Source organism: Protopterus annectens, chromosome 8.part0 (assembly GCF_019279795.1).
Source record: "Protopterus annectens isolate FY-2018-M chromosome 8.part0, PAN1.0, whole genome shotgun sequence".
Taxonomy (NCBI): Eukaryota; Metazoa; Chordata; order Ceratodontiformes; family Protopteridae; genus Protopterus; species Protopterus annectens.
Window position 1 is genome coordinate 1,150,845,882 of NC_056741.1, and position 26,356 is coordinate 1,150,872,237.

At 44.0% G+C, this 26,356-nt stretch overlaps 1 protein-coding gene across 1 annotated transcript in view; it reads right to left on the reverse strand.

The window, feature by feature from the left end:
- The window catches only part of MAP1S (microtubule associated protein 1S), a 703,322-nt gene that overhangs the window by 288,917 nt on the left and 388,049 nt on the right, over window positions 1-26,356 (reverse strand). The window contains exon 3 of the mRNA XM_044080661.1: window positions 23,853-23,935. Coding sequence (XP_043936596.1) covers window positions 23,853-23,935 — 83 coding nt within the window. The remainder of the gene's footprint in view (window positions 1-23,852; window positions 23,936-26,356) is intronic.

A 26,356-nucleotide genomic window follows, 5' to 3' on the forward strand; every position in this document is an offset into this window, starting at 1 on the left:
TACATACATCAGAACTGAAAATCCCAGGAGAAACAGATAATTCTGTGAACTAGAAGGAACACGTGCATCCAGAAGGAGAAAAAGGAAAAATTCCAGACCAGGAAGAAAGAAGGAATATGGCAGGGGAGAAGGGAGGGAGCGAATATTGCAACAGTGATGAGGAGGGCATCTGCGTTATGGTAAGATTTTACACAACTGTACTATGTCCTTCCAGATCACTGCTGCAGTATTTTTTACTAAAGGGAGAGTATAAAAGCTCAAGAGGAAACTTGGGAGGAGAAAGGCCTACATCAGCCCTCCAGAAACCCATGCAGAAGAGCTCTGGCAAAGTAGACTCCTGCTCTGTAAGCATCCAACTTGTAACGTTAGTGAAGGTATGGATAAAAGTTCCAGCAGCAACCTCATGGATGGAACTGGTATCCAATCCTTTGGAAACAAAAAAAAAAAGGCACCACAGGAAGCAACAGGTCTAGCAAAATGTGCCTTAACAGACACAGAAAAATATTTACCATGAAATGAACACCAGAAAGAAATGGCCTTAGGAGACCTAGGAGATTATCGTTTGTTTATAAACTGCCAAACCTAAATATCTGGAATGAAAGAAAAAGTACAGTTTTGTACCTACCATAAATGTAGATGTCCGAACTGGATAGCATCTGCAGTCATAACAACTGGGTTGTCCTGTCGTCAGGCAGCCCTTCAGTCGGCCGGATTCCAAAGTCCGGGTCCGGCTTCGGCTGATGTCGCACTTCACCCGACGTCATCTCTGTTGGTCTTCGGGTATAAAGGCATCAGCCGACGCCATTTTCCTCAGTGTTTCTTGCCCCAGATGCCAGTAGCCCTCTTGAAGGCTAAAATTTGGATAAATGCCAATGTCTCCAAAAAGATAGTGGTAAACACAAAAATAAGCATGTATGTACATATATACAAACAAATACACCATAAGAGACTCCCCCCACCAGCTAGCTATTAGGAGGGTAAACACCCTAGGAGTACCACAGAGGGGAAGGAGGGAGGGTAATCCTGACTGCAGATGCTATCCAGTTCGGACATCTACATTTATGGTAGGTACAAAACTGTACTATGTCCTTCATGGATGCATCTGCAGTCATAACAACTGGGTAGAATACCATAGCCAACTAGGGGAGGAGGAAAAAACTAGATTATGGTGTGTTTAGGATCCCTTGCAGTACAGCAGTGGCAAACCCTGCTCGGGATCTGGAATATAGAGGTAAATTATAATGCTTGGCAAATGTATGCACGGAGGTCCAAGTAGCCACCTCAATAATGTCTTTGGTTGCCACTCCTCGTAAGAAGGCTGTGGTAGTGGCTGTTGCCCTTGTAGAATGAGGTCTTATGTTCTGTGGAATTGGTTTTCCATGGAAGGAGTAACAGAATCGTATGCAATTTCCTATCCATTTGGAGATTGTCTGTTTGGAAATAGCTTTTCCTTCCCTTCCTGTTGCATAGGCTACAAAACCTGGTCAGTTTTTCTGCTACTTTTTGTTCTGTCCAAGTAGTAGCGTAGCTGTCTATGTACATCCAAGGTATGCAGTATTCTTTCCCCTCTGTTTTGTGGGTTGGGAAAGAAGGTAGGTAGGTGGATTGCCTGGTTTAAAGACACTCTGGATACCACCTTAGGCATAAATGTAGGATTAGTCCTCATGGACACTATCTTGATGGAAGATTAGGAAGGGTTGTACTGCCATTAGGGCCTGAAGTTCAGAAACCCTCCTGGCTGAGGTTATTGCCAGTAGGAAGGCCGTTTTCCACGATAGATGCTGTAGGTCTGCTGTTGCTGCTGGTTCAAAGGGTGATAGTGTCAACTTTTCTAGCACAAAGTTCAAGTCCCAAGCTGGCAATGGTGGTTTCCTTGGAGGTTTTACATTCTTGATTCCTCTGAGGAACTGCCTGAGTAATGGGTGTGAAAAAACAGGTGGATCAAAGCTGTATTCTGCTGATATAGCTGATGCATGTATCTTGATGGAGGAGTAGGACAGGCCTGAATGTAGAAGTTCTGCCAGATACTCCAGAATGTTAGGCATATCTATGTTTGACATCTTTTCCTCTTTCAGTACTCCAAATGACAAACCTTTTCCATTTTCCTGCATAGTTCCTTCTTGTTGAAGGTCTGCGGGCTTCAAGAATAATGTCTTTAACTCTTTGGGACAGTTCTGGGTTAGCTGCTGCTATGTGATGTTCCATGCAGTCAGTTGCAACGTTTTTAGGTTTGGATGCATGATGCTGTAGTTGTTCTGAGTTAACATCAGAGGCATCAGGGGTATTGGCCACATATTGTTCTGAGACATGCTCCTCAGCAGTGGGTACCAGTGTTGTCTTGGCCAGTTTGGAGCTATTAGGATTATCCTTGGACGTTCTTCCTTGATTTTTAGTAATACCTTGTGTATCAAGGGAAGAGGTGGGAATGCATATGCTGTTAGGCCTTTCCAGCTGAAGGAGAGCGAATCCACTTTCCATGCTAGTGGGTGGAATGTCCTTGTGCAGAACTTTTTGAGCTGGTGATTGAGAGGGGAAGCAAATAGATCTATCTGAGGCATTCCCCATTTCTTTGAGATGGTCTTGAAGATGTCCGGGTGTAGCATCCATTCGTGGGCATCCGATGTGGTTCTGCTTAATATGTCTGCTAGAGTATTTTCTTTTCCTGGTACAAATATTGCCTGTAACTGGATGTTGTAGCTGAGTGCCAGGTTCCACAGGTCCAAAGTCATTCTGCATAGGGGGTATGAATGAGTGCCTCCCTGTTTGTTGATGTACCACATGACTGTGGTGTTGTCTGTCCTTATCATCAACTGGCCCTCTTTGAGAAATGGTCTGAAGTTTTGGATTGCCAGTTTTACTGCCAGCATTTCTTTTAGGTTGATGTGCAGGTGAAGTTGATCCTGCGTCCACAATCCTTGCACGCATTTGTCCAGCATGTGGGCCCCCCATCCTAGGTCTGAAGCGTCTGTTGTGATGGTCTGGCTTGCTTGACATCTGCGAAAGGGTAGCCCTGGGTTTGACTGGCATGCTTGAGCCCACCATAGGAACTCCTGTTTTAAGCATGGAATTAGTGGAATTTCTGTTTCTAGGCTGTGCCTGTGTTGGGACCATAAATTCTTTAGGTACCACTGTAGTTTTCTCATATGTAATCTGGCAAGTGGGACCAAGATTATGCATGATGCCATGAAGCCCAAGGCCTGCAGTACTTTTCTTGCTGTTAACTTGTTCTGTTTTGTTAGTGCCAAGAAGTAAAGAGGGAGTTCTTTTCGTTTTTCTGCAGTTAGGAATGCCATTTGTTTTACTGTGTCCAATTCCGCGCCCAAGAATGTCCTTGTTTGGGATGGTATAAGCCTTGATTTTTGTAAATTGACTGTGTATCCCAGTGCTTGTAGCAAGTAAATGACCCTTTGTAAATCTGTTGTCAGCTTGCTTTTGTTGTCCCCTTGTAGCAGGCAGTCGTCCAGGTATGGGTAAATTTGAATTCCCTGTAGTCTGCAGTGGCGATTACTGATGCCAGGCATTTTGTGAATACTCTGGGCGCAGTAGATAAGCCAAAGGGCAATGCTGAGAATTGATAATGCTCTGATCCTGCAAGAAATCTGAGGTATCTTCTGCAGATTGGTCGAATGGGGACGTGCAGGTATGCCTCCTTGAGATCTAGAGTTACCAGCCAACACTCCTTGCCCAGCATGGGAAGAAGTTGCTGTAGGGTCAGCATTTTGAATTTTGGGACAATGATGTATGTATTTAAGGTGGACAGGTCGAGTATAGGTCTCCAACTTTTTTCCTTTCTTGGAAGTAGGAATACTCTGGAGTAGAATCCCTTTCCTTGTTCTGTTGTTGGCACTCTTTCCACAGCTCTCATGTTTGCTAACTGCATTATCTGTAGTAGAGCCTCTGTTTTTTGATTTGGAGGTAGATTTGGCATTCCTCTTTTGACTGGTAAAGTGTGGAAGTGGAACCGGTAACCTTGATCTATGGTTTTTAAAATCCACTTGTCTTTTGTGATATAGTGCCAGTTCTTTGAAAATAAGGTTAATTTGCCGCCTAATGGAGCTGCTATCTGTTCCCTGGTAGGCGGATTTAGAGTTAAGTCACTGTGGTTGTGTTGTTGTAGTGGCAGTGGTTGTGTCTGTGCCTCTGTTGTTACCTTGCCACTGTCGCCTCTGTAGGCACCTCCTCTGGATTGGTTTCTGCCTCTGGAACGTCTATTCCTGCCCCTTTGGGATCTTGTGGAGTCAGGAAAGGACCAATTTTTGGCAGGCCAGTTCCTGCTAAACCTTGGGGTTGGACCTGCAAGAAATCTTTAACCGCTTGAACAGATTTTGCCTTTTCTTCCATTTTCTTCATTACCTGCTGGGCAGGTGTACCAAACAAGCTGGTCTTATCCATAGGAGCATCTAATAACTTAGCTTTAACATGATCCGGTAAAGCTTGTTCCTTTAGCCATGCATGCCTTCTTATCACTGTGCCAGTCATGGCTGATCTAAATGAAGCCTCCAGTGCATCATAGCCACATTTTAAGGAATGGTTACTAACCTGTTGTATGTTATTTACCATTTCTAATACATATTTCTTATCAATTGATTCATCAGAGGATAGCTTTTTTGTTAACTGATCAAGCATAAACTCTTGGTATTGTATCATGTGAAACTGACAGTTTAAAGCTCTAGCTGTGAGAGTGGCTGAAGTGTAGACCTTTTTGCCCCATCTGTCTAATGACCTGGCTTCCCTTTCAGAAGGAATAGGGTTTTTAGCTGTGGTCGCGGCTACTGCCTTGGGACCCTGGGATATAGTTTCGGGGTCTGCAAGTGGGGCCTTGTAAAGGTGGTGATGAGTGTCTGGTACCCTGTAAAATCTGTCTGGTTTGGCAGGGGCTGGAGGTAAAGAGTCTGGTGCAGAGCAGACATCATTGAAGGCATCATCCACCACAGAGAGCACAGGAGGTATAGCTAAGGGCCTGTGCTGTGGAAGGTGCAGAAAGGTTCTAAGTCTTTTTCTGGAGTCTGAGAAATCCTGCTGCTGCCATTGGAACTGCTCTCGCATGGCATGTAAGGTTTCCCCAAAGGAGAATTCTTCTGGTGGGGAGGCAGCTGGGATGGATTCTTCAGCATCTGAGTCTTCAAAATTTGAGAAAGGAGCCTCTGGCTGGTCTGTTATGTCTGATTCATCGGCAGAATCATCAGAGGACACAGGCTCGGGGGGGGCTCTGCCCTAGGTCTCTTCTCTGGGGGCTGAGAAGCCCTGTCTGGGTGAGATTGAGATCCCCTAATTAATGAAATTAAATCTTCTGCCAGAGTAAGCATTTGTGAACTAGAAGAGGGCCTGGATGTAGGGGGTTTAGCAGGCACTGTTTTAGTGGCTTTGGCTGCTTTGGCCCTGGCAAAGGCCTTAATGGACATGGCTGCTGGAGGCCTAGCAGCACCACGTGCTGGGGTAGAGACATCCAAGGGAATGGTGTCTGATAAGTCAGTGGCAACCACCGTAGTGGATAAAATTTCTGAGGCCGATTCAAGAGAAGTAGCAGGGGCCTCAGTGGTAGTGATAGATTCTGCTGTATTTTGATCAGCTTTCTCGGTTTCGGCCGAAACCGAGACACTCGCGGTTTGCTTAACCATGGTTTCGGCCGAAACCGCGGACCGCGAGTGTCGGTCTTTATCTTTGCATTTTTTAGCAGTTTGGGTAGTCGGAGGATCCGACGGCATAATATACGCAAAATCAGAACCGAAAAACTGTTCAGCAAACTCCAACCGACGCCTAAGCATTCGTCGGTTGAATGAAGCACAGGCCGAACAGGCTGCTACGTCGTGGGCTGGGCCTAAACAAGGCAGACAGTAAGAGTGGAAATCTTTATGAGGTATTTGTTTCCCACAGGTTAAACAATTATTAACTTTTTCTGACATCGGCTGAGGCAAGAAAGAGTCCCCAACGGGGTACTTAGCTTTAGAAGTCTTCGAAGTAGTATTCGGTAGAAGTAATCTCTGGATCCGACCGACCGGCACTTGCGAACAGCTTCTGCTTCGGGCGCCACGCGGCAAGAAAGACTGAGGAAAATGGCGTCGGCTGATGCCTTTATACCCGAAGACCAACAGAGATGACGTCGGGTGAAGTGCGACATCAGCCGAAGCCGGACCCGGACTTTGGAATCCGGCCGACTGAAGGGCTGCCTGACGACAGGACAACCCAGTTGTTATGACTGCAGATGCATCCATGAAGGACATCAAAGCTGTGCACATTTGTGAATGGACTTGGCCTTAGTCAAATATCTGTGCAGTCTATGCAAACCCAAGGTGTGAAGAACCTTCTCACTAGCAGAACGTGGAGAAGGAAAAAAAGGAAGGCAAATTGATAGACAGATTAAGAGACATTAACCACCTTGGGCATACAAAAAGTAGTAGAGAGACACACCCTATGAAAAACTAAGAAAGGAGGAACAGCCATAACAGCCTGGCATTCAGAGACTCCCATCACTGAAGTAAGGGCAAAAAAAGTACAATGTTTCAAGGAAGCTGAAGCAAGAGGCTCAAAATGAGCCAGAGTCAATTTTGAGAGACCTTGGAAGACAGAGAGGGAATGAAAAGACTGAAGAGCTAAAAAGGACAGCTCTCATCTCCTTGACCTCTGACGAGGACGCTAGAGACATGGACCTTGACAGAACTGAAAGAAACTCCCCACCTCCTGTTAGAACCATACAAAAAAGTTCCGAAGTTGGGGCTAGGGGTTGAAAAGGGAATACTGAATTGAGAGAAAGCTGAAGAACCCACCACTGAAACTCAAGTTTGAGGCATGGAAGGAAAGGAACTAGGAAATCTAGTGGATGACAGTGCTGAAGCCACCAACCTTAGGAGCCACTGTATTTTTCTTATATTGAGTCTGGCTAGAGGCAGCATGGGAATGATGGAGGCCATGAATCCTAGAACCCAGAGAAAATCCCTGGCTGTGAATGAAGCCAAAGGAAGAGGCGACAGAGAAAAGCCTTGGTTAGAGGCAGGAATGCCAGCATGGGAATGGTCTGGATCCTACAACTGAGAAAAACATGGGCCTTAGAAACAGGACTGATTTCTGAAAGTTTATGGTAAACCCCAGGCTTTGTAAGTGACAAATCGTAAACTTTAGCTGCTGAAGCAAGACATCACGGGATGAAGTCTGAATAAGCAGGTTGCCCAGACAGGGAAAGATATGAAATCCTGTCATCTTGAAAAAGGCATGACAGGAGCGAGCTATTTAGGGAATACCCTTGGGGCAGTAGAAAGGGCAAAGCAGAGAACCGAAAATGCAAGGAAGAAACAGAGAAATGTAAAAACTTCCTGAAAATGGGATGAATGGTGATGTGAACATAGGTATCCTTGCGGTCCAGGGATACTAAGAAAGCCAGAGGAAGGAAAGTACAGCTGTGTACACTTACCATAAATGTAGATGTTAGGAGTGTATTCACTGTTGCAGTCATCACATTTGGGTCATCTGCCTGCAAGTAGCCCTCAGCCGGCCTGAATACCAGAGTCTTTGGATTTTTGCATCGGATGCCGTCTCTTCTTCCATGACATCAGGTCGTCAGGGGGTATAAAACATGCAGCCGATTCCATTACATCAGTTTTTCTTGTCCCAGATGTCAGGTGCCCCCACAATAGGAAGCAATTATATGGTATGGTACACCCCCATCAAAAGGCAAATACACCAGAAAAAATAAATATACCAAACAAGAAGGAAAGGTAAAGCCAAGAGAAGTCAGGGGGCTGGAGGGAGGGTAACCAGGACTCCAACAGTGAATACACACATCTACATTTATGGCAAGTGTACACAATTGTACTATGTTCTTCGTGTTTCACTGTTGCAGTCATCACATTTGGGTTGATTCCCAAAGCTAAGGAAGGGAGGAGGAAGTTAAAGAGCATTAGGGCCAGCTATTAAGCCCTGCAAAACTGCAGTGGCAAATCCAGCTCTGGACTTAGAAAAGATAGGCATGTGGTAATGCTTGGTGAAGGTATGTAGAGAGGTCCAAGTAGCAGCTTCTAGGATGTCCCTGGTAGGGACTCCTCTGAAAAAAGCGGCAGAGGTAGATGCAGCCCTGGTGGAATGTGATCTTATCCCCTGTGGGGTAGGTTTTCCATGGTGCTTGTAGCAGAAATGAATGCAATGGGCTATCCATTTGGAAATGGCTTGCTTTGAAATGGCCTTCCCCTCTGCTCCTGCAGCAAAACCAACTAGCAGCTGTTCAGATTTTTCTGAGAGGCTTAGTCCTGTCCAAATAAAATCCAAGCTGTCTGTGCACGTCCAGCAAGTGCAGTATTCGTTCCCCTTTGTTTTGTGGATTAGGGGAAAAAAAAGTAGGCAAATGGACTGATTTAGGGCCACACTAGACACCACCCTGGGCATAAAGGAAGGATTAGTCCTGAGGGAAACCCTGTATGCACTGAAGATATTGAAGGGTTCCACTGCCATGAGGACCTGTAATTCAGACACTCTTCTTGCTGAAGCGATGGCTTGAAGGAAGGCTGTTTTCCAATAAAGGAATTTCAGCTCTGCTGTTGCAGCTGGCTCAAAAGGGGGGGGGGTGTGCTTTACCAATACAAAGTTAAGGTCCCAGGCTGGAGTAAGAGTTCTCCCGGGGGAGGGGGGGGGGTCTTAAATTTTTGGCCCCTCTAAGAAACTGTTTTAGCAAGGGGTGAGAGAAGAGGGGTGGCTCAGTATTATAATGTGCTGAAATGGCAGAGACATGAATTTTAATTGAGAAGGATAGGCCCTTGTGGAGCATTTCTGTTAAGTACTGTAGAATATGAGGTAAGCTGGGCACTGTTGTGCCCATCCCCTGAGCCTGGCTCCAGGAACATTATCTTTTCCACTTTTCAGCATAGGATTTTCTGGTACTAGGACTCCTTGCCTCCAGAATAACATCCAGCACCTGCTTACTGAGGGATGCTAGAGGAGAGCTCAAAGAATTAGCCAAGCTGCAAGGTTCAGGGTTTGAAGCAGAGGGTGCAGAATCTGGCCCGCCTGCTGGGACAGCAGGGAAGGGGTCTGAGGCAGGTGCCATGGTTGCAGCAGTGTCATACTGCGCAGGAGGGGTACCAGTGCTGGCATGGCCAGTCTGGTGCAATCAGTATTGTCCTTGGCTTGTCCTGTTTGATCTTTAGTAGAACCTTTGAGAGGAGAGGCAGAGGGGGAAAGGCATAAACAGAGAGGCTTTTCCAGGTAAAGGACAGGGCATCCACTTTCCAAGCTTGACTGTGGGGTGTTCTTGTGTAGAATTTGTTCAATTCGTAGTTCTGAGGGGAGACAAACAGGTCTACCAATGGATTCCCCCATTTGTTACTCAAGAGTTTGAATATTTTGGGTTCTAGCTTCCATTCATGTGGGTCCATGACATTTCTGCTTAAGTAGTCTGTCAGTAAATTTAGTTTGCCTGGCAGGAATTGAGCTTGTAGGTGTACTTGGTAGCTCAGGGCTGTGTTCCACAGAGCCATGGGTAGTCTGCAGACAGAGTACAAGTGTGTTCCCCACTGCTTATGTACCACAAAGTACAATTTTGTACCTACCATAAATGTAGATGTTCGAGTGCTAATACAGCTGCAGTCATAACAGATGGGTTTTCCTGCCATCAGGCAAGTCCTCGGTCGGCCGAATTCCAAAGTCTAGGTCCGGCGTTGGTTGTAGTCGCTTCTTCCCGGACGTCAGTGCGACAGGGGTATAAAAGAACCAGCCGACGCCATTTTCTTCAGTTTTTCTTGCCCCAGATGTCAGGTGCCCCCAGAAGGAAGACAATATATAAATTTATGCAATAATGCAATGCAGTATAATCACAAAACAGTAGTTGCAAGCAAATACACCATAAAAGAATACCCCAATCAGGTTGTATGAGGAGGTGTTAGCCATTAGGCCTGTTCCAGAGGGGGAGGGGGGAGGAGGGAGGGAAATTTGGACTGCAGCTGTATTAGCACTCGAACATCTACATTTATGGTAGGTACAAAACTGTACTATGTTCATCGTGCATACAGCTGCAGTCATAACAGATGGGTAGAATCCCAAAGCTAAAATAAGGGTGGTAGGCACTAGGTGGAACTAGGAGGAGCTAGGATGCCCTGCAAAACTGCAGTGGCAAAACCTGCTCTAGATTTGGAGTATAAAGGCAGGTGATCGTGCTTGGAGAAGGTATGCACAGAACTCCAAGTGGCAGCTTCCAAAATATCTTTGGTAGGAACCCCCCTGAGGAAAGCTGCAGAGGTAGCTGTGGCCATAGTGGAGTGAGGCCTTATGCCTGCAGGTACAGTTTTACCATGAAGAGAGTAACAAAAGCGTATGCAGTGGGCTATCCACTTTGAGATTGTCTGTTTGGAAATAGGCTTCCCTTGAGCCCCTGTAGCATAGGACACAAAGTTGCTCAGATTTTCTGAAAGGCTTTGTTCTGTCCAAATAATAGCGTAGTTGCCTGTGAATGTCCAAATAATGTAGTAGCCTCTCACCTTTGTTATGAGGATTGGGGTAAAAGGTAGGTAAGTGGATAGCCTGATTCAAGGCTACCCTGGATACTACCTTTGGCATAAAGGAAGGACTGGTTCGTAAGGAAATTCTGTCCTGATGGAAAATGATGAAAGGTTGCACAGCCATGAGGGCTTGTAGTTCAGAAACCCTGCGAGCTGAGGTGATAGCCAGCAGGTAGGCTGTTTTCCAGGACAAATATTGTAGTTCTGATGAGGCAGCTGGCTCGAAGGGAGGCAAAGTCAGTTTCTCTAGAATGAAATTGAGATCCCAAGCAGGCACTGGTTGTTTCCTTGGGGTTTAATATTCTTAGCCCCTCTGAGGAACGGCCTTAAGAGGGGGTGAGAGAATAAGGGAGGATCAGTGTTGTATTCTGCAGAAATGGCTGAGGCATGGATTTTGATGGAAGAGAATGAAAGTCCACTGCTTAGCATCTCAGCTAGGTACTGTAACATTTGAGGTAAATTCAGTATTCCAGGGTTCTGGCCCTTTTTCTCATTCCAAGCACAAAACCGTTTCCATTTGGCGAAGTAGGCTTTTCTAGCAGAAGGTCTTCTGGCCTCCAAAATGACATCCTGTACCTCCTTGGAGAGTAGGGTCTGTTGTGATTTTAAGGAATCTTCCATGCAGCTAGATTGAGTGTTTTCAGCTGAATGTGAAGAGTTTTGAAGTTGTGCTGAGTCAGTAGAAGAGGCATTAGAGGCAGGATCCATGGTGGGGAATGCGTCAGGCTCCTCAGGAGTGGGTACCAGTGTTGCCTTGGCCAGTCTGGAGTGATGAGAATCATCTGTGGTCTGTCTGCTCTGGTTTTTAATAGAACTTTGGGGAGCAGAGGAAGAGGTGGAAAGGCATAGACTGTCATTGTTGTCCAACTGAAAGAGTGCGTCTACTTTCCAGGCCTGTGGATGAAAGGTCCTCGAGCAGAATTTTGCCAATTGGTGATTTCTGTGGGAGGCAAATAGATCTATGTCTGGCCTTCCCCATGCTTGAATTATCTTTGAAAAAACTTGAGGCTGCAACTGCCATTCATGTGGATCTGTCATATTTCTGCTTAGGTCGTCTGCCAGCGTGTTTTCCTTGCCTGGCAGGAACTGTGCTTGAAGCTCGATTTGCAATTCTAGAGCCATGTTCCAAAGAGACATGGCTAGCCTGCATAGGGGGTATGAATGAGTTCCTCCCTGTTTGTTTATGTACCACATTACTGTGGTGTTGTCTGTCCTTATCAAAAGCTGGCCTGGATGCAGCAGGTCCTTGAAAGCTGTAATAGCATTTATTACTGCTAGCATTTCCTTTTGATGTGTAGGTGCTTTTCCTTTTGGGACCATCTGCCCTGAATGCACCGATTTGTCATGTGCGCCCCCCAGGCGTAATCCGAGGAGTCTGTTGTGATCATTTGGCTTGCTCGAGGCTTGCCGAATGGGAGACCTGTGTTTCTTTGGCATGCTTGAGCCCACCACAGAAATTCATTTTGAAGACATGGAATAAGTGGTATTATTGTTTCCAAGCTGTGGCTGTGCTGAGACCATAGGTTTTTCAGGTACCATTGAAGTTTCCTTATATGCAGCTTTGCACATGGGATTAGTAGGATGCAAGATGCCATGAATCCCAGAGCCTGTAGGATTTTCCTTGCAGTCAGCCTGGTGAAAGTTGCCATTTTTCTGAAGTATTGAGTTAGTTGCCCTGGTTTCTCTGGTGTGAGGTAGGCCATCTGGGTGTTTCCAAGTTGGCACCCAGGAAAATTATTGTTTGAGATGGTAGTAGCCTTGATTTTTTTTTGTTGACTGTGTATCCCAGGGAATTCAACAACCTTATTACAAAAGCCAGATGTTTCAGAAGTATGTGCTTGCTGTCCGCTTGGATCAGGCAATCGTCCAGATATGGGTATATTTGTATCCCTTGTAGTCTGCAGTAGGCAATTACTGATGCCAGGCATTTCGTGAACACTCTAGGCACAGTAGATAAGCCAAAGGGCAATGCAGAGAATTGATAATGTGTTGTACCCTGCAAGAAATCTGAGGTATCTTCTGCAATTTTGTCTGATAGGGACATGCAGGTATGCCTCCTTGAGGTCCAATGTTACCAGCCAAGACTCCCTGCCCAGCATGGGAAGAAGCTGCTGTAATGTGAGCATCTTGAATTTTGGCACGAGTAAAAAAAGTGTTTAGGATGGATAGGTCCAAAATAGGTCTCCAATCTGTGCCCTTCCTTGGTACCAGGAATAGTCTGGAATAAAAACCTTGACCCTGTTCTTGTGCAGGTACCTCTTGAATAGCTTTCATGTCCATGAGATCTGAAATTTGTTTTTGTACCTCTGCCTTTTGATTGTGTGGCAGGTTTGGCATGCCTCTCATTTTTGGAAGGGTGTGAAAGTGGAATCTGTAGCCTCTGTCTATAATGTCCAGGATCCATTTGTCTTGTGACAATGCCAATTTTTTGAAAATAGTGCTAGTTTCCCGCCTAAAGGTGCTGCCATTTGAGCCTTGCTTGGCATGCAAAGGGGAAAGTCATTGGTTCTGCTTTCTGAATGGCTGTGAACTATCCTCACTACCTCTTTGGGTAGGTGCTTGCCATTGTCTGCCTCTAAACGATCCTTGAGATTGTCCTCTACCCCCGTGGCGCCTGTATCTACCTCTTTGGGGATTGTCAGAGGCTGGAAAGGACCAATTTATTGAAGGCCAATTTCTACTGAAACGTGGAGGTTGTACCTGCAGGAAATCTTTCACCGTTTGCATTGATTTTGCCTTTTCCTCCATTTTCTTTAATACCTCCTCAGCTTTAACACCAAACAATACATCTTTTTGCAGAGGTGCATCCAGTAATTTAGCTTTGACATGATCTGGTAAGGTTTGCTCTTTAAGCCAAGCATGTCTACGTATGACTGATCCTGTAACAGCAGCTCTACATGAGGCTTCTAAAGCATCAAAACCACATTGCAAGGTATGTTTACTTACTTGCTCTGCACTATGTATCAAATCCTGCAACTCCTTCAAATCTGGTTGTTCAGGTTGTGACATTGTTTCTCAGCTGTGATAACAGAAACTGTTGGTACTTTAACATATGGAACTGGCAGTTTAATGCCCTCATGGATAAGGTGGCAGAGGTGTATACCTTTTTCCCCCACCTTTCTAAAGCTCTGGAATCCCTCTCTGAAGGTAATGGATTTTTAGCAGTGGAGGCCTTAATTCCCTTGGGGCCCTGTGAGATAGTTTCTGGGTCAGCCGCATGGCTTTTGTATAGGAATTGGTGTGAGTCAGGAACCCGGTAATACCAGTCAGGCTTGACTGGGGCTGGAGGCAAAGAATCTGGGTTGAGGCAGGACTCCGCATACACATCAAGGATATCTAAGACAGGAGGTATAGCCAGAGGCCTTTGCTGAGGGAGCAAGAGAAAATCCCTAAGCCTTTTCTTGGCGTCTGAGTACTCTTGGCCTTCCCAATGGAAGTGTTCCCTCAAGGTATGCAAGATTTCCCCAAAAGAGTAATCCTCGGGGGGGCAGAAGGAATGGACTCCTCTGCATCAGAATCTTCAAAAGGGGAGTATGAATGTTCCTGGTCATCAGAATGTTCTGAAATAATGGAAGCCTGGTCCGAGGAGGGGGATTCTTCCTCCACTCTGGGCCTCTTTTCCAGGGGGGGGGGGGTTGAGAACCCCTGATAAGAGTAATTAAGTCCTCAGCCATTTTGAGCATCTGCTTTTTAGGCATGGGGCCTTGAGAAGGGCCCTGTGGGGTTTGTTTTTTAGAATGCATGGCTGTCTTGGACTTAGTGAAAGCCTTGATGGAAAAAGAAGAGGAAGGCCTGAAGACACCTTGAGAGGAGGCAGACTTGTCTAAACTCGGAGTTTCACCGCCCAAGAGTGGCTTCAGTATCTGTAGTCGGGGTGTGGGCCGAAGAGCCTGCGACCTCGGGTACAGAAGACACCACCAATGAAGTGTCGTCGGTAGTCAGGGGCTGCGTAGGCGCCTCGCTGAGAACCGGACCGCCTGTAGTCTGCTTTGGCGTGGTATTGGTAGACCTCGTGTGTTGGTCCTTATCTTTGCGTTTTCTTAGTCAAAACTGGAGTCGGAGTATCCGACGACATTATATAGTTAAATTTTTTGCCAAAAAAGTGCTGGGTGAACTCCGCCCAATGCTTAATGGCGCGTTTGTTGAATGTAGCACAAAAACGACAGGCCGAGACGTCATGGTCTGGGCCTAAGCAAGGAATGCAGAGGGAATGAAAATCCTTATGCAGTATTTGCTTCCCACATGAAATACAATTATTAACTGTCTGACATCGGTCAGAGGCAAGAAATGTTTCCCCAATGGGGTACTTAGTTTTCAAAAAGACTTCGGTTGTAGATATTCGTAATCTCAGGAGCTGGCCAACCGGCACTTGCGAACTGCTTCTGCGTCGGGCACCGCGCGGCAAGAAAGACTGAAGAAAATGGCGTCGGCTAGTTTTTATACCCCTGTCGCACTGACGTCAGGGAAGAAGCAACGACAACCGACGCCGGACCTAGACTTTGGAATTCGGCCGACCGAGGACCCGCCTGACGGCAGGAAAACCCATCTGTTATGACTGCAGCTGTATGCACGATGAACATCTGTGATGTTGTCTGTCTTTACCAATAGTTGCCCTGGAAGAATACTGTCTTTGTGGGCTGTCGGAGCATTCTGAACAGCTAACATTTCTTTTTGATAGATATGCAGATGCATTTGACTCTGGTTCCATTTGCCCTGAATGCACTGCCCTGCCATGTGAGCTCCCCATGCCTAATCTGATGAGTCTGTTACGGTTTGGGCGGCAGGGGTTAGAGTGAAAGGGAGTCTCTTGTTGTGGTAGCAGGCCTCTGCCCACCAAAGGAACTCTGTCTTCATACAAGGAATGATAGAAATCATTGTTTCCAGGTCCTGAGAATGTGGACACCATAGGCTTTTTTGATACCATTGGAGTTTCCTCATATGCAGTCTTGCATATGGAATTAGTAGAATGCAAGAGGCCATGAACCCCAGGGCTTGCAGGATTTTTCTTGCAGATAGCTATGGCTTTGTGGCCAATAGTTTGAAGTAGGTTGTCAAATAAACTTGTTTCTCCGGAGTGAGGAATACCATCTGGGAAGTTGTGTTCAAGTTTGCTCCCAGGAATGCAATCTGTTTGCAGGGTACTAGGCGAGATTTCTTTTCGTTGATAGTGTACCCAGTGAGGTTAGAAGTTTCTTTATGAATGCCAGGTGTTGTAATAGCAAGTCCTGGCTTTCTGCCTGAATCAGACAATCGTCCAAGTATGGGTAAATTTGAATATTTCTCTGCCTGCAAAATGCAATGGCTGGAGATAGACACTTTGTGAATACCCTGGGTGCAGTAGATAAGCCAAAGGGAAGTGCAGAGAACTGACCGTGCATGGAGCCTGCCCTGAAGCGTAGGTATTTCCTGCAAGATTCTCTTATTGGGATGTGCAGGTAAGCTTCCTTTAAGTCTAGGGTTGCCAGCCAGGCATCCTTGGCTAGCATAGGAAGATGATGTTGAAGGGTTAACATTTTGGAACTACTAGAAAGGTGTTGAGAATAGAGAGGTCCAGGATAGGATGCCAGGAGTTGTCTTTTCTGGGTACCAGAAAAAGTCTTGAATAAAAATCTTGTCCCCTTTGTTCTGCTGGGACAGGTTGAATAGCCCTGATACTGAGGAGAGAGAACCTGCTGTTGGGCCTCCGCCCATTGATTTTGGGGTAGGCCTGGCCAACCATTTGGGGTTGGTAGTGTGTGGAAGTGGAATCTGTAGCCTTGGGAAACTATGTTCAAGACCCATTTGTCCTGGGTAATGAGTTCCCAGTGTTTTACATGCAGGGCGAGCTTTCCTCCTAAGGAAGCAGGTAGCTGAGCAGGGCTTGGAAGGGTTAAGGTGAAGTCATTGTGCCATTTTTCTGTAGGAGGGTGGATTACTACTCCCTACTTTGGAAGTTGCAGCCTCCCACTGTTTAGGTCTGTGCGTAGCCTGGGACTGTAGACTGTAGTAGGTGGTCTGCTGTTCCTTGGTTTGAACTGAAGGCCTGGAAGGGACTGGAAAGGACCAGTTCTTTGAAGGCCAATGCCTACTGAAATCTGGGAGGCTTTACTCTTAGGAAATCTTTAACAGTTTGCATAGATTTAGCTTTTTCCTCCATCCTTTTGAGGACTTCTGCTTTACTGCCAAAAAGGCAGTCTTGGTTTAAGGAAGCATACAGTAATTTAGCTTTAACATGATCTGGCAAGTTTTGTTCCTTAAGCCAAGCATGCCTTTCTAAGTACAGACCCAGTGACAGCAGCCCTGCAAGATGCTTCTAAAGCGTCAAAATCACATTGCAAAGAATGTTTACCAACTTGTTCTGCAGAATGCATTAAATCTTGCAATTCTTTGTGTTCAGCACAGTCAGGAATTAACCTCATTTTCTGTTTAAGTAGTCACATAATATGCTGCTGATACTTTAACTTATGAAACTGGCAATTTAAAGCCCTAATGGACAAAGTAGCAGAAGTGTATACCTTCTTACCCCATCCAAGGCTCTAGAATCTATCAGAAGTGGTAGGATTTTTGGCAGCAGTAGTCTTAATGCTACTGGATCCGCAGGAGGATTCTTGTAGAGGAACTTGTGAGAGTTGAGTACTCCATAGTACCGGTCAGGTTTTCTGGGGGCTGGAGGTAAAGTGTCTGGGGTAAGGCTAGATTCCCAGAAAGCATCTACAATGTCCAGAACAGGAGGGATAGCTAAAGGTCTGTGTTGAGGCAGGAGTAAGAATTCCCCAAGTCTCTTTTTGGACTCAGAGTAATCCTGGCTTTCCCAGTGGAAATGCTTCCCAAGAGTATGCAAGGTTTCACCAAATGAAAAAGATCTTCTGGAGGGGAAGCACAGGGAATGAAATCCTCTGCATCAGAATCCTCATAAGTAGAGAAGGGCAAATCTTGATAATCAGAAGGAACAGAAATATCAGATTCCTGATCAGAAGAACCAGAAGGAAATTTAGTTCTGGGTCTCAGAGAGGGAAGGCTGGCTTCCCCTAATTAAGGTAATAAGGTCTTCAGCCATTCTAAGCATTTGTTTTTGAGGCATATGGACCTGAGCCTGCGGTTTGGTCGGTTTTCTAGGCGTACTGCAAGATTTTGGCCTGAGGGATTTGGAACGTCTGGATGGAAACAATGTCATCAGTTTAATATGAATGCCTGTAGGCCTGAATACACCCTCGGAAGCCAGTGCCTGCACAGCAGCTCAGAACCCATCCAAGGGAGAGACATCTGCAGGTTCCATAGTTGAAGCATCTCGCGGCATACCTGACTCCGAAAGGGTCTCAGCAGAGGCCTGCGAATCTAAAGTAGCAGGCATCAGGGGCTGCGAAAGCACCAGAGTACCAGTGGACTGGTGACTAGCTTACCGGAAGAGTCATCAGCAGTTTTGGACCTATGTGGTCTGTCATTATCCTTAATTTTTTTCAGAAGATTGGTAGTCGGATGGCTTAACGAAGCCATTTCAGAGTACTGAGAGAGAGTACGAAAGTAACTGTCTGCAAAAATAGCCCACCAACGAATATTTTGGGGGTTAAACAAGGCACAAAACTGACAGCGGGGGACGTCATGGTCTGGGCCTAAACAGGGGATGCAGTAAGAATGAAAATCTCTAGGAGGTATTTGCTTTCCACAGGCAAGACAATTGTTAACTTTTACTGACATCAGTTGGAGCAAGAAAAAGGATCCCCAACGGGGTACTTATCTTTTTTGAAGACTTCAGGTCTGATACTAAAAAAACAATTTCAGGAGACGGCCGACCGGCACTTGCAAACTGCTTCGGGCAGGAAAGACTGATGTAATGTCATTGGCTGCATGTTTTACACCCCTGACGACATGATGTCATAGAAGAAGAGAGCATCAGACGCAGACATCGAAGACTCTGGTATTCAGGTCAGCTGAGGGCTACCTGCAAGCAGATAACCCAAATGTGATGACTGCAACAGTGAAACACGAAGAACATCAGGGTTTGAATGGACATCCAAAAGGAAGGGACCTTCGTAAAGGTGTTGAGCTGAGAAAGATCCAGAATGGGTCTCCAGGTGCCTTCCTTACTGGGAACCAGAAACATCCTGGAATAAAAACCCTTTCCTTTCCTGGGCAGAGGACACAACCTGAAAGGTGTCCTGAGCCAAAAGGCCCTGAAGCAGCTCTGGAAAGAAAGGCAGCTGTTCCCAAGGTGGTACATCACCTTTATGCCCTATGCCTTGAGTGGGGAGCATACATGTAACATAAGATGTCTATATATTCCTAAGGTGTTGGTATGCTGGCCAGGCATTGGGCTACCCTTGGCAGGGAATCCCTTATGTAAAGAATACAGCAACAGTGATATGGAAGGATGTCAATCTATGCCAGAAAGGGCAGGATTTAACCTAGACAGGGAAAGAACAGAGTAAGACCACACACATTTTCTGAAGCAACTTGCTGATTTGAACTTCAGGAAGAAAGTAATTAAATGTTCTTGGCTCAAGCCTAGTGTAAATCCTTATTTATGTGAGCACATTTTTAGCCTCTTATTTCCTTCCGGTGGATACCTATTCTCAAGGTGCTGTTTTAAGTCTTGCCCTACCATCCTTCATCATGGTCCCGGTTCCATTCCAAGTTTACTCTCAGTAACATGCTTACAATACATCAAGACCACCAGTTTATAGCACAAATTCCAGATGTTGGTGTCCTAAATCAAATCATGCTCCTTTCTCAACGCATAGACTATTCCAAGCTAAACATATACTAAATCACAAAGCCTTGTAAACAAACTGTTCATGAAGCAGAAATGGAAATGGCTGCCATGTGGGCAAAAAATCCTACCAACTTCATTAAGAACAGACACCAATTCAGCAAGCCTTTTTCACCATGGCAAGTACAGCTGTGTGGGTAGTACAAATACCACAGCAGCACTCCCCCCCCCCTCTTGGGGCAAACAAGTTCAAGCAACCAAGCCATCTCCAAGAAAGCAGGCACAGGAGCGTAAAAATGAGGTGCCCTTTTCCTCTACTAAACAAAGCATAATGTACCAATGAAAGCAACAAAGGATCAGTCCAGGGACTGCTTTTGTTGGGGGGGGGGGGGGTGAAATAGATTGGGGGAAATTATTTGAAGTCTTGTACATTACTCCAGGTCATGCATAGACAAGTTGGAGACTTGAGTACAGAAATGTACATTTTACTTTCTTTGCATCACTACACAGACAATGACTTCAAAAAGTACAACTCATGTAAAAACTTTGTGCCTGCAGTATCACAGGGCCACTGGACCTCTACCAAACTACTGGCAGCACAAAACTGTAGGAACCCAGGCAAAAAGCTGCACAAGAACCAAAAACAAAACACCCAGGCAGGTGGTCCACACAAAAGACAAGACTGCAGTTCCTTTCAACTAGTTTATTTAAACTTAAAAAGTTGGTTTAGCACTACAGTCTCTCAACTGGAGACTTCAGAATAAAAAGCATTCAACTGACAAGATTTAAATGCACTCAGAAAACAGATATGATTGTGTGAACTATAAAATAAAACGGTTCAATCACACAGCAGAGTCATTTAAAAAAAAAGCAGTACCATAAATATAATATATAAGCACACTCCAATAAAAACAGGAAGTATATTTTTTCATAAGCAAAAACAGTGCTGAAAGTGGGTCAAAATAAAAACGCCAAACAACTAATATAAAGCATATTGCTGAAACTTGTACAATCTTTATGAAACTTTTTGTTAAAATACATGAATGAACACATTAAGAAACATTTAGAATATAGTACTTCAATGCTCTTAATTTAAGGGCAGGGACTAAGGATAGGTGGCAACTGCCAGGGTAATGACAATATTGCTGTTCTAGTTACTGAAAATCCTACTTTTGACAGAAATGCCGAAACTGGCAGCACTAGGTTATACTCCTTTGAGGAGGTCTTCCAGAACACAGAATCAGACCTCACACTCTACCTATGCTCAGGTGACACGGAATTACCCTCAAGGACAGGGCTCCAACAGAAACAGGAGGGGAAAGGTAGGAAGAGATATTAACTTATACTAACCCTGCAATTTTTTCTATGGTCAATTCATGGAGAAACTTTGGATTTACCTATTCACAGAGAAGTCTGTGTTTTTACTTATGACAACTTTTATGCATTTAATTATAGTGACTTAGAACTGAATATCACTTATTTTACTATTTTTTGTAAGAGGTTCAAATATGTCCCTACAAGGAGAGCAGATCTGACTGAACTATTAGATCCAAAACTTATTAGAAAGTTGAATTTAGATCTTATTTTATGTTGTTGTCTTTCGGCTTTTCCCGGTTAGGGGTTGCCACAGCGGAACTCCGGTCCACTGATTGGCATTAGATTTTCACCTACGCCAAGGTGCCAGCTCGACATCCAACCTTCAACGAAGGCACGCCCATTTACACATCTTTCGAACGTCCACCCAACCGCGGGGAGGACATGGAGACTTCACAGAGAAGGCACTCCTCGCACTCCAGCAGAGAATCGAATGGGAGAACCTCTTGCTGTGAGGCAACAAGGCTACCTCTGCACCACTGCGGAAGTTGTGGTACATGAAAATACTACCACCAACACTTCTTTACGTAAAAAAAAGCCTTTTAACACTCTCCTACCCCCAATGTTATATAAGTTTGAAACCCTTATTGAGAACATTAGAACTTTTATGAAAACAAAAAGGCACTAACGGTAACCTTTTCCAGGCCAAAAGACTGGTGGGTAAGGTATCTCAGTAATAAAGATCTGAGGATCATGAAGCTGAGTAAGGGGGAAGAGTGGTCACAATCCAACTGTGGATCTATTCAGCTAAAAATATGTTGCAGTTACTGAAGTGGCTGGAGATATTCTCAGGTTTCACACAATGAGATTTTTATGGTATGCAGAAAAATTGATTTGACCCTTGACAATTAATTACAAGGGGCTGTTGACAAGACACTATGAATTTCTTAAAGTTTCTAAGCCCTTTATTCCTGGGATCTCTCGAATACCAAAGGTCCATAAATGTGTTGCTGACTCCCCTTTAAGACCAATAGTTGCTGCTGCAGGTTTAAAAACACACCCCTTTGCCATTTTTGTGGACAGAAAACTCAAACCCTTTCATGGCCTATATGAACATATTTTAGTTCATTCGTGGGAATTCGTAATTAACATGGGTAAACTAAATTTTGATCCTAGCAATGTATTTATTACCATTGACAAAGGATCTGTTTTCTGTAATCCTACATTATATAGGCTTATAATGGTATGAAGAAATCTGGTTTGATTTTGATTTTCTGTCCCAGAATTATTTCAGATTGGTTATGGAAAACACTGAAATCTTATTCAAAAATAACTGTCTTTTTCAAAGGCGAGTACTACAAACAAATGGATGGTGTTGTCATGGGTGCTGCTTGTGCTCCTGTAGTCACCAATACTGTGTTATATTGGGAGCAACATTTTGTTTTTCCAACTCCTCATTCTAATAATGGTAAGTCCTACTTTCGTTACCTGGATAACAATATTTGGAAAAGTCAGGTAGAGGACACTGACGTTATGTCCTTTATTGATAGTACTACTGACTTTTTACTTTTTGACGTTAGGATTGTGAAAAACCTTTCCAATATCAGGTTTACATCAAAAATATTCAGGAACACTTCTCTAACTCTTACTTACATTACAGTAGCAGTCACCCCCTTTCACCAAAAGAAAATCATTGTGGAGGGTCAAATGGTTAGAACAGCTATAGTGACTTCTCTCCGGATGATTTGGTGAATGAGTTGGATTACACTGAGACCTTGTTTTAAGCTAGAGGTTACCCCAGAAACCTCACTACACCTCTCTCAAAGACGAAATATTAAAAGGGTGGGGTTAAAAATTCTTACCACTAATTTACTGTCCTCAGGTCCCCTTCTTGGATGCATCTTCTCATAGTATACAATACACAGGAACGACTTTAAGGGAACTGGGTGGAAGTGAACTTTTTTTTAGTTTTAAACTACAGTCAGGACACACAAGATACACAGAACATTAATTATATCCAAATACTGGAACCCATTTGTGGCTATGCCCAACACACCCAGAGCTTTTTCTAGGCCTCTGATTTTTGACAGGTTTTAACAAAACATTTTTGAAAATAAACTTTGTTTCGTCATGGAGGTGACTAGGGCCAAAAAGAGCACTTAAATGTGGCAGGTTCCCACAACATCTTCTCATGACGAATGGTTGTGAAGTGTTTATTCCTTGCTTGAATCTAATGTTGAGAGGTTTCAAATACTTTAACTTTTACAAAAGGTGTTGTTTACTTAGCCCACTGCTTTATCTGTCCTTCTACGTGAGCAAGACAGAGCAAGCAATGAAACAAAGGGTGTATGAACATTTATATGAGAGCAATAAAAAGATGGACACTAATGCTCTGTACAGACACACCATCACTTATAAGGAAGCAAACTAAGTTTTGGGTTCTTGAACAGGTTACACCTCATGAAAAAAGCGCTGAATGGGAAACCAGATTAAAGTTCCGCAAACTTACTTGGCAGTTGCAGCCAAATGAGTGTGTAACCCCTGGATTGAAAACAACCACCTACTTTTAGTCCCTGCCCTGAAATTAAGAGCACTGAAGTACTTTTCATTATAAATGTTTCTTAATGTGTTCCTTCCATGTGCTTCAACAAAAAGTTTCATAAAGATTGCACTAAAGTTTCAGCAATATGCTTACTTTTTATATTGGTTTTGGTGTTATTTTGACCCACTTTCAGCTTTCAACACTGATGCGTTTTTGCTTATGAAAAAAACAATACACTTACTGTTTTTATTGGAGCGTGTTTACATACTGTTTTTATGGCACTGTTTCTTTGAACTGTTAATTTTATTGTTCAGCTAATCATATCAGTTTTCTGAGACTATTTAAATATCTTGTCAGTTGAATGCTTTTTATTCTGAAGCCTCCAGTTGAGAAATGAAAGTGCTACACCAACTTTTTAAAAATTTAAACAAACAATTGGAAAGAAACAGCATTCTGGTCTTTTGCAGAGGCCACATGCCTAAACTACTGGCAGCACTTAAATCTGCAAAGCAGCACTCCCACAGAAAGAAGTGAGACGCACAGAAAAGTTATACAGGGTTACACACAAATGTAAATTGTACAAATAGAAGTGTCAATCCAGAAGTAAGAAGAGCTACTAGGAAAAAAACATCAGTCACAGTAGCCTGATAAGTTGCAGCAAGTCCCAGGACATTGCCATTAGCTTGGTATTCCCTTCAACTGGATTAATTTCACTGGCCAGTAAAAACATTTCTCTGGTAATAACCAAATTTCTAGCAACACTACAAACAGGTCAAACGGCTAAAGTTCAGCCTTCAATTTAACTAGATTTTAAATAGTTTAAAATGCCTACCTCAGCGCAGACAGACTCGTTTGAAGGGTTTATCAGCACGAGAGTTTCTAAAATGTCACCCTTGTGATGGAGGCTCCTTTGTCCTGCAAAACAGAGGATTCACATTAGAAGAGAATGCATATCATTTTTGGGAATGTTATTCTGCAATCACTCTTGTGAGATTAACCCTTTTAGCAGCTCGGTTTCATAGGTGCTTAGCTTGTTCCCAGTTTCTCAGAGTATTCTGCACAGCTTCCCATATGCCCTACTTCACTTACTGACAATATCACAATCAGTGTGTGCAAGTGGCCAGAGGACAATTCTTTGAATACTGCAGGTAGTTAACTCCACTGTGGAGAGAAATGAAATGGTCACAAGCGTAACTAATGTTAGACCCTCCACTCTGACAGAGCTGCTGCAAGGCTAGCACCCTTCTACTACACTGAATGCCTGCATGTGGCATGATGCCATCCTACACTGCAGTCTTAATAATAAATTGGAGCACTACCATGGGGCATCAAACTAATACAGTGTCTCAATGAAATTAACTACTGAAACTGCAATGCATGAAACATCAAACCAGATTAACAGTCGTTCCCAAGAAGGAATGCTGGCGCTTTCAATGGCGCACCAGTGATGGCAGGAACTTAATGGCCTTTCTGACTAGCAGGCAAGTTAAGTCAGCAACAGCATGCTTTGCCTAAGCACTGGGGGGATGACAGAAGGATACATGTACCACTAGGAAAAGAATACAGAGATGCAAATCTAAGAACACCGTGCTCAACTTCTACCAGCCTGTAAACCTCTAAAATCAATCTAAACACATGTAATTTCCTTCTCATCTTGCATCACCCTTGAAACAGGACTTCTGCTCACAAGATTTTAACTATACATACATTCATGCTGTTCAAATGCTATGAAATCTCTATATAAACTGACTATACAAAAGGAAATCAAACACATTTTCATTTAAACACTATGGTGCTCTCTAGATTAGCCCCTTTGAGACTCCCACATCACAACCTTCAATAGATAATCAATAGGTCAACAAAGTAACATAATGCACAGATCAATTATGCACCCTATTCCAATTTCCTCTCCAAACAAAACATGGAGGGTGCAGAATACAGGAAAGTTATCAATGGACTTGTGACAGTTACTTAAGCCTAGAAAACAATCTCCATCCACAAAAGTCCCTGTCATACCAGAATCCTCTGTCCTTCTTGGGAAGAAGTCTACTTTAAATTCATTTAGTGCAATTTATGAAATTTTCAGAAATAAATTCAAATAGAAACTACAAAAAAAAATCCACACATCTCTTTGGTCCAAGAGGATTCATGCCTACACCAAAAATGGAAAAAGTAATGCATAACATTAACTAGATGTGCACTTCTTTTTTTTTTCAAAAATGTAACCATTCACACAGAGCAGCATTGGATGCATCTCTGATGGTTGTTAATGCTAGGAACATTAATAAAGTTAAGTTGTTGGAAAATTTGTTACGTTCCCACAAGATTGATGTTACTGTTTGTGAAATATGGTTAAACAAACCAGTTCTGACAGGGTTTAAATGTTTTTCTAACAAAAAAATCAGGGGGAAGCATTATGAAAGGAATTAAAGATAGTTATGAGACCTGTGATGATTACATGGGCAGTGATAAAGTACAGTTTTGTACCTACCATAAATGTAGATGTCCGATAGGAATGCATCTGCAGTCCTTACAAATGGGTTGTCCTGTCGTCAGGCAGCCCTTCGGTCGGCCGGATTCCAAAGTCTGGGTCTGGCTTCGGCTGGTGTCGCACTTCACCCGACGTCATTGCTGCAGTTACTCGGGTATAAAGGCATCAGCCGACGCCATTTTCCTCAGTGTTTCTTGCCCCAGATGCCAGGTGCCCTCTAGGAAGGCTAAATTTTGATAAATGCCAATGGTTCAAAATATTAGAGAGCAAACAAAAAATAAGCATGTATGTACATATATACAAACAAATGCACCATAATAGATTCCCCCAGCTAGCTATAAGAGGGGCAAATACCCTAGGAGTACCACAGAGGGGAAGGAGGGTGGGTAATCCTGACTGCAGATGCATTCCAATCGGACATCTACATTTATGGTAGGTACAAAACTGTACTATGTCCTTCAAGGATGCATCTGCAGTCCTTACAAATGGGTAGAATACCATAGCCAAACTGGGGGAGGAGGAAAGATAGAATTATGGTGTAGTTAAGATCCCTTGCAAAACAGCAGTGGCAAAACCTGCTCGGGATCTAGAGTATAAAGGTAAATTATAATGCTTGGCAAATGTATGCACCGAGCTCCAAGTAGCAGCCTCTAAAATGTCTTTGGTAGCCACTCCTCGTAGAAAAGCTGTGGTAGTGGCTGTAGCTCTTGTAGAGCAAGGCCTGATGTTTTCTGGAGTTTTCTTTCCATGGTAGGAGTAACAAAATCTAATGCAATTTCCTATCCACTTAGATATTGTCTGTTTTGTAATTGCTTTCCCTTCCATTCCTGCTGCATATGCTACCA